A 13,783-nucleotide genomic window follows, 5' to 3' on the forward strand; every position below is an offset into this window, starting at 1 on the left:
ATGGCGGGAGGGCCGGAGCTACAGGCTGAGAGTGCTGGGGTTGTTCCATCTGGAAAAGAGGAGGCTCCAGGGGAACCTCAGACCCTGAAGAGGCTACAGGAAGGCTGGGGAGGGATGTAGTGATGGAACGAAGGGGGACAGTTTTAAGATGAAAGAGTGTAGATTTAGATTAGATATTAGGAAGAAATTCTTTGCTGTGAGGGCGCTGAGCCCCTGGCCCAGGTTTCCTAGAGAAGCTGTGGCTGCCGCGTGCCTGGCAGTGTCCCCGGTGAGCTTGGATGGGGCTGGGAGCAACCTGGGCTGTGAGAGGTGTCCCTGCCCATGGCAGGGGTGGCACTGGATGAGCTTTGAGGCCCCTTCCAACTCCAACCATTCTGTGGTGAATCCACGTGCGATGTGTGGCAGGGCTGGAAACCCGGCGGTGCCTGAGGTGGCAGCAGCCCCTCAGCTCCTGTTCCCGCTCTGCAGGCGCCGTGAGGCGGTGGCGGCGGGAGGGCCGCACGGCTGCCTGGATCCACCTGCCCATCCTCCGCAGCAGCTTGGCGGCGGCTGCCGCTTCTCAAGGCTTTGCTTTCCACCATGCTGAGCAGGGCTCGTCCACCTTGACGCTGTGGCTGGGAGAAGGACCCAGCAGGCTACCAGGCTACGCCACCCACCAGCTGGGGGTTGCAGGTTAGTCACAAAAGCCTTTGGAACTTTGTCATCTCCTAACGTTTTCAGGAAAAAAAGAAAAAAAAAAAAGAAAAAAAAAAAAAAGCACCACATCACTTTTTCCTGCCTGTCAGACGAATTCAGTATTTCTCTTGCCCCCAAAGCCCTCACAAGAGGCCACACCCAGCAGTGAGGGGAGCACCGGGACCCTCCTGGGGGGAAGCTGCGTTATAATGGGGCACGCACACGCACCCCACACGCACGCACCCCACACGCACGCACCCCACACACACTGCTGAACTTCCCATCGTGTTCTCTGCACAGCCAGTGCATGGGGAGCTGCATTCGGGTAACTAAAAAGTGAAACATTGCTTATGAATGTGCCAGTGCAACCGTGTGGCTAAAAACAGGCCAATAAAGTGGTTTCTCAAAACAATTCCAGTTTGGGAAAATTGTAAACAGCTCAAGGAGAAAACATGGTCCTGAATTAAAATTTATCTCACAAATACCTTTACAAACAAACAAACATTTGGACACCATACTCTTACCCATCTAGACCTCCCACAGTTCACATGAACTCAGCTTCACCAGAATAGTTTTGTGTTTTCTCTCAGTGGTCTTCCACAGATACACAGTTACCTGTCCCATCACTCTGTAATCTGGAGCAGTACCTTGATGTACTGGTGAAGGAGATGTAATCTCAGCACTTAGGCAGACACTTCTTCCATTACCAGCTTGAGTGGTTTGTCCTTGGCTGGCAGGGATGTTAATTCTTCACCAAGTGGTGTTAAGACCTATAAATAGTAATTTGAAAAATCAAGTTAGGAAAGACTCTCAAGAGGTGGATTATTTTATGTCTCAGCAGGTCAGGTGAAAGTAAATTTTGGAAAAATACAGCCTTTGATTAACAAAACAGTGCTACTGCTACATGCAGGAGGGGGTTTCAGCTACAAATACCAGCAGAGGGCAGAGTAGAGACTGAAGATAGGCCGGGATTTTTTCAATGGACATGTTAGAGCATGTTTTCCTGAGGTATGAAACCCTCACCCTGAAAATATGTGGCATTAACCTCGAATAAGATAATGCATTCTCCTAGAAGCACTGTGTCACTCTATGTTTATAACTTGGATGTGTGAGGAAACATGGCTAACTGAAAGGGGATTTTTCTGAAGTGCTATTTGAAAGAATGTAATAGATGTTCTGTGACCCTGATGGTTATCAGGAAGGACGTAATACAAGAAAAATCCTAACTTTGAAACACTCGAGCGAAGGTTTGAAAATGCAAAAAATGAACTTTCAAAGAATAATTTGCTGTTATTCTTTGAGATAAACACTTTGCACTCTGCAAGCAGCAAAACATTTTAAGGAAATAAAAAGTTCCATAAATAACAGGTATATAGATTTTTCAGTGGATCTCAGTCATTCCAGGAATACACTAAACAGTGTGGATTCTGCTCAGCATATTTCTGTTCCATTATCTTTCTACTTCAGGAGGGAGAGCTTGAGTAGTGGAAGGGCTCTAGTCTATTTTTAATTATTTTTATTGCATTAATTAATTAAATATGTGCCTTTATATTGTGTGTATGAGCCAAACCAAGAGGTGGTTTTTTTATTTCCTACACAAAATACCCCGCTCTGTATTCTAGACAGTTTCTGCAGTAAAGAGAGGCAAATCTGATGAGAGTCTTCATCTCAAAACTGTGGCCAATCAGTTAAAGAGAGGACAAAGCCCCTTGAGCATCCTGCAAGTGAAAAGTGGGGGTGCTGAGTGTGGTTTGCTCACCAGCAGGAAGGCAGCATGGGGAGCAGGCAGCAGGTGGGGAGCCTGCATTGCCAGACTGACCAGCAGCTGGTTCCATCCTGTCTGGAGGTTCCCACACAGTGACCAGGGCTCAGCCAGGGGTAGTGCCTCAGCACCATCCAGCCAAGTGATGACAAAGGTGTGAATAAGCAAGGTCAGGTCATATTTTGCCAGACTGGATCAGAGTTGCCAAGCAGAGAGGAGCCAACGTTACTCATTGGGTTTGGCCATCATTGTTTGGAAACAGTGGAATATGTGATGTGTTTTCCAAGTAACTTACTGCATCTGTTTGTAGGCAGCAGGGTTTTCCCAATATGTACAGAAAAGCTTTTGGTCTATGAAATGATTAACAAGTTTTTGAAAAGCAAATTGCCAAAATTCTCCACCTCCTGGAAGGAAGTGGTTTGCCATTCAGAAAGTGGCATGTTTGTAAATATGCCACGTAACACTGGTGTGGGAAGACAGGTTGAGGAAGGGAGGAAAAGTAAAAGTAATTCTCCCTCACATGTAGTGTAAGCTTTACAAGATGGCTGTTACTCACTGCTGCCTGCCTTCATCTTGTTGTTGGAGCAAAGTCACTGGAGTTGAAGAGAGAGAAGGGTCTCTGCACACTCATCAGCCTTGGTCAGTCCTGTTAGTTAAGGCAGTGAGTAAAGTGAGGAGCTGCATAGATGTCAGACTGCAAAGGAAGATGACATTACAGAGGTTATGATGGCCCAAAGAACCAGAATTGATTTTAAAGCAGTTCCCAGGCTGTTTTGCACACTAATACCTATTCCTGTCTGCTGATGTTTACAGTGCAAGCAGTCATGTGCACTCATTGCACGTGTGACAAGTGCCTTTTAACTCTGAACTTGTTTTCATAATGTGTTCACATCAGTCATAAGTAAAACAGGTAGAATGAAGATATTTTTCCCCTCCATTACTCATTGTCTGGAGTTGACCAATTAGTTTTATTTTTTAAAAATAATTTTGTTACCTGTTTCCCAAAAGAGAACAGTCAAAACAAAGCAGTGATGTAATAGCCATTACTTGGTTGTGTTAGGAGGTAAACCTTTCCAGAGAGTCACTCTGGCCTTGGATGATTTGCAGCTCCAAGTAACACAGAGGCAGAGTTTCTAAAACCACAGTTGAGACCTGCAGCCAAGCTCTGGCCTCATTGATACCAAGTGTGACCCAGCAAGCTTCAGCAGAGGCACTCCTGAGTTACACTTGGGAAAATCAGATCAGACAGCAAAGTCCCATTAGTGTTTCTTGTTTCTTCTTCTTTTGCATTTTGGTATCACCTAACAGAGATTCTGGACATCTCACAGAGAATTTCACTGCTAAAAATCACATTCACAGGCACCGATTTCTGAGGAACAGAGGAGAGAAAATGTTCTTTCTGTCTAATTCAAACTTCAGTTTTCTATCTTAAGAAGTCCTCTGTAGTAAACCATTTAGCTGATTAATGTTTTTTCTAGAAAATAATCCCTGTAATCACATCATACAAAGTTGCTCCTGCTTTCCTTTTGTGCCCTCATTTACTCAGTAGAGTACTGGACCCTGTTAAATTATATTTACAGGAGGAATGAAATCATAGAGTCAGGAGCCTTGGGGAGGTAGAGCTGTGACTACCCTCTTAAAGCACGTCCTTTGATATAACTTGAAGGAGGACTGGTACTTCATGTTTTAAATATTCCTCCTACACAGAAATCTGCCATGTATTGTTAAAAACCAGAGCCAGTTTTGAGCTGGCCACTCATTCCTTAATTCCCTTCTGTGTAAATACTTCCCCATAGCATTTTAGATGTGTGTATCATCACAGAGCTGCCCATATCCTCTTCTTCCTGCTGTAAAATGATATAAGCATGTTTTTAATCATTACCTACTGATTTGAAACCCATGCACAACTGATGTGGAAAAGAGCCTAGAAAGCTGCATCACTGTACTCATTCTGCTCACCACAGCACACTTTAAAGTCTGAGAAAAATCTTCTATAAAACAAAGACATTTTGGAAGTATGACCAGTGAGTGGGACATGATGATTAAGCGTGAAAGCACTCGAGGTTTAAAAAGTAGGAAAAGTTGTAATGTGTGAGAGAAAGTCATGGGCTGAGCATGAGGACACAAGGAAAAGCTGAAATTTCAGTAAAAAAAAAATATATGAGGATTTATGAATCAAGTGAAAGGGTCACTTTTCGACTTGGAAGCAATGCTTTCTGACTAACAAATTGACTCAGATTGCTGTGCAGTTCCTACCATGAGTTATTAGCTGGGTAGTACAATATGAGTACAATACAAATTTATAGTTAAGCAGCTGAACAGTGTATCAGCCAACTGAGTGTGTGATTAACCCAGAAACACTCAGGCTGGAGTTTTGCCATGACTTTCACTGGAGAAGGGCTCTTGCCCATCCAGAGACACTGGAAAAACATCTGTTATTTGAGCGAGGTCACGGGCACATCCCTGCTGAAGCAAGCAGCTTTTCTAGATTATTTGGAAGATGTCTTGATCCTGCCTTCTTCACTTCTAGTAATACTAAAACAAGCAAATTACTATTTTCCTTTCATCTCTATTCCAGAAGTTCAGTGTGGGAAGTACTTATTGGGCTGCAGCTAGCTTTGAATTTTTATTAAGGATACTTAACCTTTTTTTCATTTTTTGTTATATACCAGTTTTCCACCAACAGACCACTCTCTCTGGTTTGTCCAGACAAATTTTGCTGTAAACTGAGTCTCATTAGGGGGTTGTCATGTTCTACTGCAAGATGTTAAATTAAGGTTGTTAAGACTGAATGTATTTGTCTCACACTTGAGTCATTCTCAATGTTGCCCCTCCACTAGGTGCTGTTCTAGATGAAAGCACTGGGAAGGTGTTGGTCGTACAAGACAGAAATAGGGTAAGTTTGTTATGGGGTTATAAAAGAGAGAAGTTCATGTAAATAAACCTACTCTGTAGTATAAACAAAAGGCCTTTTTTTGTTACAGCCCAGAATTGCAATAGTTAACTTACGGGTGTCTCAGGACACATCTATCAACAAATAAATGCATTTGAAAAAAAAATACTAAAAAAGGACTTTGAAAATCAGCAGCTTTGTTGTTAATCGTAATCTGATAACTGAATCAGCAGGACTAATTATCCTTTCTGCTTTGAGTGTTCTGTTTTCTCCTATAACTGGAGAAGAGCTTTGTTTGGATCTGTGCAGACCTCTGGAAAAGCCCAATGGCTCAAAGTAGATTTTGGGAGAATACTGATTTTGTTTGGCTTCAAAAATTCCAGACATATCTGTGGCTTTAAATAAGCAATAGTGGTTGGCCATGACCTGGGGACCACCTTTGTACAGCAGGTGTAAAGATCATTAACTTCTCACAGACTGAAGTCCTTAGCCTGGCTCCTGAGAACACCAAACCAGAGCGTGTGGTGGTGCTGGTCGTGTGATGTGGCTTGAGGTGACCAACCATCCCCCCCTGGTCAGGTCTTCAGCTTCTGCCAGGGTAACCTAGGTTTTAATACAGGAAGGGCAGAAACCTCACTACCAGTTGTCTGTGCAACTCTGCTTAAAAATTACGGAGTCTGGTACACTGAGATTCACTGTAATTTCCATGTGGAAACAATCAAAACTTGCATGCACCAACTGAAGTATACTTGAATGCATCATCTTAATTTCATATAGTTAAAACTGAATCTCACTGGCTGTATTTTCTGTCTTTCTTGAATGACTTCTCATGACCCAAAGCATCCCTGAAGTTAATTAACTACAGCACAGTACCTGAATTTCAGTGAAAGGGGGTTTCTCAGGCAGGCTCAGTAACTCCAGAAGAAGAGAAACATCCACTACTGATTTTGTGGTTTTGCTTACTGCAAAGAACTCTATAGCAGGACCTTTATGCTTACATTAACTACTAAACTTTACAGTAATTACTAATTAAAGCATAAATCCAGTGTGCAAGCTACAGGGTCCAAAAGTGGTTCCAGTTCTAATGAGTTTCCAGGAACAGAGTAGCACATTGTAGACTTTCAAAACATTACCTTTATTTTTCCTTTTGTGCACACAGATATTGTAAAACTGCATGCTTGCTTTTTAGTAAGTCTCTTAAGGAGGTCTCAGAGTGAAACCAGAAATTGTACATTCTGCTTATTCAGAAGGAAACAGTAGTTTCCTAAGCCCAGGAGGCTTAAGGTTTAACTTCTTAGTGCTGGGGTTTTGTTAAAGGTCACCCACAGCCTTTTTAAGCACAGATCTTTCTTACCTGTTTGACAGTGAGACATCCAGTGCTCTGTTCAGGTGCTGGGTCCCACTCCATACTCACAGGCAAAGCACCACTCTTGCCTCCAGCTCCTTCTGGAAAGGGGAATGGATCTATTCCAGCAACTATTTCAGCTTCCCGTTCCAGAACTCAGCTGACACCTAGCACAATGTCAAGGCAGAGGAAAAAAAGTCACCATTTCTTACTCCCCTCTTTACAAGAAAGTCAAACTTTTTACTGAGTGGACAAGATTAAGTATAAAGCTGAAGTATATGAATATTCATGGATTTGTTACACAGCAAGCAAACAGTGCAAGCAAATTGCCTCAGGGTCTGCTTCCCCACTTCCAGTTCCACCACTCCCCTCCTTTCTCTTTCCTCATAAGATGAACATGGTGACTTTTAATGCAAATTTTGTCCTAAAAGCTTAAAAAACCCCACCCTTTAAATAGATAGTAGAATTCTAAGAGCTGTTTGGGTTTAATGATGAAAGGACAATTCCACAGCACACAGGGAAAAGATTTCCAGGAACCAGAAGCAAATCTGAAAGCCAATAGACACATATATGTATTTTCCATCTGCGCTATTTTTAATGGATTACTTTAAATTCCTCTCCAAGCCCTTGAAGCATGCCCAGAAAAAAACATTTTCCAGTGTAGTTGGTGAGATTTCAAATCACTGGAAAGCACACAACTTCCCCCTCTAAGCTGCATGTACTAGAAAAACTTCTTTTTCTTCCAGTGTGAACCTTCTTTATTGCGTTAACTTCTAATTGAAGGTTAACTTTTTCCTACTTAAACTGTTAATAAGGAATGAAATAAAATTAATAGTACATAGATGTAAAGGTAAAGCCTACAAATCTTTATGCATTTGCAAGAGGTGTAGGAACTGGGATTCCTCTACCTCTATCAAAAACAGCACTAAGACTACACTTCATGTTCTGTTTTTAAGTACTGAACTTTATTGAAATTCAATAAATGCTTCTATATATAAATCACACTCAGTTCTTCTGCTCCATGCAAACAAATGACAGGTTACAATAAACTGTTACTACAGACACACAAATTCATCTTAAAGCCAGTGCAGTATAGAACTGTTTCTACAATCATAAAACCTGGTAATAGGATTAAATATATATATATATGTATATATATATACACACATACACGTACATTTTTTTAAAAGCAAAAACCATGGAGGTGGAATATATTAGTGATTAAATATAAGATTACATAGTCTATAGCAGCTTTTAAAATATTCAACTACTATCTAGTTATCTAGCAGCAAAGTTGTCTAATGACTGTTAGACAGTTTGTGTTTTCAATCAGTAGATGTTTTGTTCCACTATCTCATACAGACTGCAAGTGTTTCTGATCATCACATTAGCAAGAACAAACAAATTCCTACTTAAAGACTTACTGATGTTTGTAAAATTAATTACAATAATGCAACAAAAGAAATGTCATATGTTAATTGTCTCCTCCATATTAGAGAGACCAGCAGCAGCTGCATACTTCATTAATACTTTTTCCCTCCAATACAGACTCTAAATGCATGGAAATTTCCAGGAGGTCTGGCTAATCCAGGCGAGGACATTGGTAAGTCCTAGGGTGGCAGGTCAGACATCCACAGAATTATGAAGACATTAACAGAGCTGAAATGCATCGTGACCCACATCACTCCCATGACTAATCAGTTCTTGAAATTAATGGTGAATAGATACATTATCACAGAACCCTATGTTACGTGGTAAATTACATGATCCCACAACCTTAATGGCATCAGGGTAATATTATGTTCATGGCAGAGCAGCTTTGTATTTGTAACAGTTACCCTTTTCCACAATTTCTTTTAAAGGAGTGCCCTCAGCCAGATTATTTTTTGTAGGCTTGTTGGATATGCTGTAATAGGAGCCAAAAGTGCAGAGGATTAAGGTAATCAGTGTATAACCCAAATAAAACTGAAACAGCCAGCTCTCAGCTCTTACTGGAATACAGGGCAGAGAACTCAGTGATGTATTGAGCAAGAATTTCCAACTCTTCATTTTTATGTGCAAAACAAAAATAACTCCACTTGCTTCCTTCCACCCTTGTTCACTTGATTTGCTCAGACCAAGAGCTCTTTGGCACAGGGCCAGCATTAGCTGTGGTGCCCAAGTCATGTGGGCAGCTACTTTCACCCAGAGGCACAAAGCACTTCAATATTAAAAACCAGTGCAGGTTTGAGGAGATTTGACATTTCTGCACAGCACATTTAGAGGTCAAGGAACAAAAATGTTTACGAAGAGATAGAAAATTGTGCTTTGTCTCCTGTATCTCACCCCTTAAAGTCACAATTTACAGACTGGCTAATTGTGCAGTCTGACTGCAGTTACTGAGTGGGTCTTGTTTTCAGAAGTTCCGTTTGCACACATTATTTTAGCCACGTATCAGTATTCAGATACAAATACATTCTTACAGTAACCAAAAGTGCTGCCCAGAACAATGCTACATCCAGGTCAGGTTTCCTGACTGTTTCATACTCTTGTTAGCAGTCTTCCTACAGCCTGTGGGGAGCTTGCATTCCAGTTCATTATTCCAACATAGGGAGAAAGTTTCTAGTTAGCAAGATATGGCAGAGTTGTAGTTTTTATAACTCATGAATCACATTTTAAGTATTTTTTATCAACATGGTGACAGGAATCAAAATTACTTGCTTCACAATACAAACACATTTAACAGTGAAATGGATTCATGTTTTGGGAAGAATCCCAAACACAGTGTTTTTCATCTGGCAAGGCTCCCTTTCACTCCTAGGAGATGCAAGAGGGATTTTTGTACTGTGGGAAAAAAATAACCAGCACTTGGAACAGCTTCCCGAGAGGAAAACTGAGTAAGGGAGTGTCCATCACTCAATAACAGGTGAGGTTATGGATAGAGCCTGGGTATTGGTATTGAGAAACACGTGGGAGGAATCAAGGAGCTCCATTCCTGCCACTACTGAACTACATAGGAATAAAAGTTATGATTCTCTGAATCACATCTTAATATTCAAGAAAACATAAATTAGTGAAGCATAAAATATAATAAAGCTTAATTTAATTTTTTTTTTAATCCTTACATCAAACCCGATAAACTCACAGTCATTCAAGGGACTAAATTTCAACTCAAATTGCAGTTATAATGCTTGAAGGTTCTGTGGTTACATGAAGGGACAAGATGTATGGCTGCCTACTTTTAATGAGTACAAACTGAATTTCACAAGTAATGTGAATAGTTCATAATGCAAATTAAGCAAAGTGCACGTATTTTTGTATTTTAATGTTCCTGAAACTCAAGCCCTAGCATTTCTGCTAGTTTAACTCATTATATATTTATGTATACATAAACACACATTTAAATTAAAAGGGAAACAGAAAAGTGCACTTTATCTAAAAGCAATGCTCCAAGCTTAAATGAAATCCCTTATTACTTCATTTTTCTTACCATAACCTGCCCCAGCATTCCTTGTCATCTCAGCTGCTTGACTACTTTTTTGTTATACAGTTCCTTGCCTAATAATGAAACCACTTGCCACAGGGAGCCTGTTTCACAACCACTATTCCAAACCAGAGGATCACAGAGGCCTCTCAGGCACAATGAAATAGCTTCCCCAGGACTCAGTAATGGTAAATGAGCTTCATCCCCATGTACTTCTTCCCCACATGCAGCAGCCTTTTAACAAATTAATCCTGCAAGAAAGTCAGAAACATCCATGTTCTGCAGGCACCACGTACCAACAGGTCTCCAGTCCCACAAAGGCCTCTTCATGCTTGGTGTGAACTTTACCCAGCTCATTCCATTGCAAGATGGAGACTGAGGCAGCAGTGGGTGCAGAACCAGGGCTGTTGGGCCTCTGCTGGATAAATCATTTTGGTTTTACATCACGAGCCACTCTGTGTCCTGAAATGGTATCTCCAGTATTTAAAACTACCCCTAAAATGTCTGTTGTTCACCTGACACTTCAAGATGCAAACTTCCATAGGAAGGCAAATAAATCTCTGCAAGGCCTTGTAAGACACGTGTGGCATTTGGGAGTAATCCAACACATTTTTACTGAAGAAGAGCTAGGTGAAGCAGGCAACACTGAAAACCAGCTATAAGGAGCATTTACCACTCAAACAAGACACGACTTTGAGTTCACACAGATAGGGAAGGAGCTGGTATTTTACCTGCCAGCAGCTACCCCTGGCAGGTAGGATTTGTCTAAACTGGAAATGCAGAATCTGGGGAAACAAAGCGGACTCTCAAAAGTCTTATTTAGGCTCTTCATTTAAGGTACTGTTCAAGTGAAAAACCTCCTCTTTTGAAGAGCACTGGACAGGTGGGCAATTCTCTGGCTGCAGGCGCAGTGCACAGACCCTCTCAGCCCTTCAACTTGGGGCTACTTTTGTAACAGGGAATGTTACCACTCATGTCACTGGTCAGTGTACACAAAACGTACACCTGCACAGGATGCAGCATGTTTTCTGCAGCAACAGGCTGCATGCTATGCTGGTGTCATGGTGTATTTCTATCGTGACTACACATAAAATACACTTGGGAAAGGACTTTCTGCAAACAGTAATTTTACCCATTTTGTTACACTTGTGGCAGAGTGCAGGGAAACTCAGAGATTTGATCCTATGACACATACAGGTATTCAGCTGCACAGGGTCTGAACCCACAACTGTAGAGGCACAAAGAGGGACAGGGATAAGAGTCAAAAGAGGACTGAAAAGAGGATGCAACACTGTCTTAAGAGATCAGTGGAGCCAGTGACCATCAGAACATCCATTTCAAAACCAGACCCTGTGCAATATTACTGAGTTTCTTACTTCCATCATTTTGTAGAATATACACAAGAAAGACGTAGCAATTAGTTATGTTCAGGGACCAAAAAACTAGCTTGTCCTTGTGTCAAAACAGAGAGAAGCAGAACAGAGGATGCTTCAAGTTAGAAATCTTCTGTGATCAAAAGGTCTAAAGAGTGTTAAACTATTCTGATTTGTATTGCTCTTCTCATGCAGGAGACACAGCAGTTAGAGAGGTTTTTGAAGAGACTGGCATCAAGTCAGAGTTCAAGTCCATCCTAAGCATCAGGCAGCAACACCAACACCCGGGAGCCTTTGGGAAGTCAGACATGTACATTATCTGTCGCTTGGAGCCTTCCTCCTTCAACATCAACTTCTGCCAGCAGGAGTGCCTGAGGTGCGAATGGATGGGCCTGGATGAGCTTGCTAGGACAAAAGACACTACTCCCATCACCAGCAATGTAGCAAAACTCTTACTTTATGGATACCAGGAGGGGTTTGATAAGATTGATATAACCATGAGAGAGTTCCCAGCTGTCTACACAGGCCTGTTCTACAAACTGTACCACAGGGAGCTGCCGGAGTCCTATCAAAACATTACATGATACCAATATATTTCACATTTTCTTATATTAATAATTTAGAATTATTATTGTAGTGTTATTTAGATGATATTAAAAGTATACATGAACTTTTAAGGTAATTATTAGAAAGTAATTATATCTTCTATTCTCTAAGAAGCTGTAGAGATATAAATTATTTTAAAGGTAAATATTGCTCTAAGTGTGCATCAGATTTGTTTTCCTTTACTCTGTAAAGCAAACATAATGTAAATAAAATAGCTCTACATAGATATCTAGCAGAAAACAAAAGTGTTGCTGATCTTGAAAATACATTTTCCAAGTAATTTTACTTCCACATGCACTGGAACAAAAGGTTTGAAGAGCAACATAAAGAGAGTACCAAATTCATGTTTTAATCTGGTATCTGCAGAAGCAGTTAATGTTAGCAAATAGTTGCTTCCATTTTTTTCTACTTCAGAGAGGCTTAGGAAACGACCTCCTCTAGTGCAGTGCAGATGTTCCTGGAATCCACCGTGGAAATCAGCTTTTAGCAGACATGGGAAGGAAAAGGATAGCTTTCTGTCCAGGTCCAGTTTTGGGTCCAGGTTTGTACTGTCCAGTTCTTTTCAGTGCCACATACCAATCCGAGTATTTCCGTGATCGGTAAGTGTTGTAGTTATTGGATTCCAGGCGCTCAAAGAAGAAACATTCTTCTGTTGCACATTTCTAAAAGGGGAGAAGAAAAGGATTACTGAGACTCCAACACAACAAATCAATTCCTCAGGTTCAGGGGATTTATCAAGAACTTCAGTTAGCTTTATGTTTGGTTTTAAGAAATTCACACTAAATGTCTGATGTTTAAAGAGAGACACTGTTAAAACAGAGTCTTTAACTGTGATTCATTTTCTGTCTAACACAAAGTATTAGAAGTATTTTTGAAAATGCTGATACATTTATAAAAAAGGACACTATGCAAGTTGATCCTTAGCACTGAAAAGGAATAAAAAAAGAAACAAAACTCACGTTAAAAAGGAGAAAGCAGTAGTGACCAGTGCCTTAGAGAATTAAATAGGTGCTTAAAAATTAAAGATCCAGAATGCTTTAAAAGAAATAAACAAATATTTCAGAAGACAGAAATTCATGTGCACTGATGAGATCATTTCACCAAAAATTTTCAGCATATGCTCTTCCGAAGCTCTCACTGAAATACAACACAACTCATGCTGAAAAAAGGACTGCTGGCAATTATTAGGAACAGTTTTGTGAGTGTGTTTATAGGCAGAAAACAGTAGAAGCACAACAGGCCACAAGCTGTTGGAAGTCATCCTACAGAAATCCTCATGGAAAAAGCATTGCTTGTACTGCCAAAAATTATTGTATAATTTCATAACTATTTATTAGGTTAGGTGAAGGACAAAATCTTAGAGTTGAGAGTTTTCACCTGGATATGGCAAAAATGAAGAGCTGCAGGAAGCAGTGTTTGCAGTAAACATGATTCCAATAATACCCATTTCCAGAAAGAAAGCAAACCAAATGTTTTATAAATTCAAGTGAAGAGCACAAAGTGACCCAACTTTACCAGACTGTGAGAATAATTCTCAGTGAAGGGCAGACATTTTCAAGCACATCACCTTTTAAGAACCACGCTGATATAACTGCTGCATATAGTCTGAAGGGAAGCACGTGCTACAAGCAAAACCCACCACACAACAGTAGGCTTGAAATCCCAA

At 40.8% G+C, this 13,783-nt stretch overlaps 2 protein-coding genes across 3 annotated transcripts in view; one reads left to right on the top strand and one right to left on the bottom strand.

Moving 5' to 3' along the window:
- NUDT6 (nudix hydrolase 6) lies at positions 1 to 12,095 on the top strand. The gene is made up of 5 exons (XM_071753935.1): positions 1 to 103; positions 469 to 672; positions 5,278 to 5,333; positions 8,224 to 8,278; positions 11,707 to 12,095. The coding sequence occupies exons 1-5, from the start codon at positions 1 to 3 to the stop codon at positions 12,093 to 12,095; spliced, it is 807 nt and encodes a 268-aa protein (XP_071610036.1).
- Positions 7,619 to 13,783, bottom strand: part of FGF2 (fibroblast growth factor 2) — a 21,424-nt gene continuing 15,259 nt past the window's right edge. For both annotated transcript variants that reach the window (XM_071753882.1, XM_071753881.1), the window contains one exon: positions 7,619 to 12,779. In XM_071753882.1, the coding sequence (XP_071609983.1) occupies positions 12,594 to 12,779 (186 nt within the window). In that variant the 3' untranslated portion in view covers positions 7,619 to 12,593. The remainder of the gene's footprint in view (positions 12,780 to 13,783) is intronic.

This window comes from Heliangelus exortis, chromosome 10 (assembly GCF_036169615.1).
Source record: "Heliangelus exortis chromosome 10, bHelExo1.hap1, whole genome shotgun sequence".
NCBI classification, from domain to species: Eukaryota; Metazoa; Chordata; class Aves; order Apodiformes; family Trochilidae; genus Heliangelus; species Heliangelus exortis.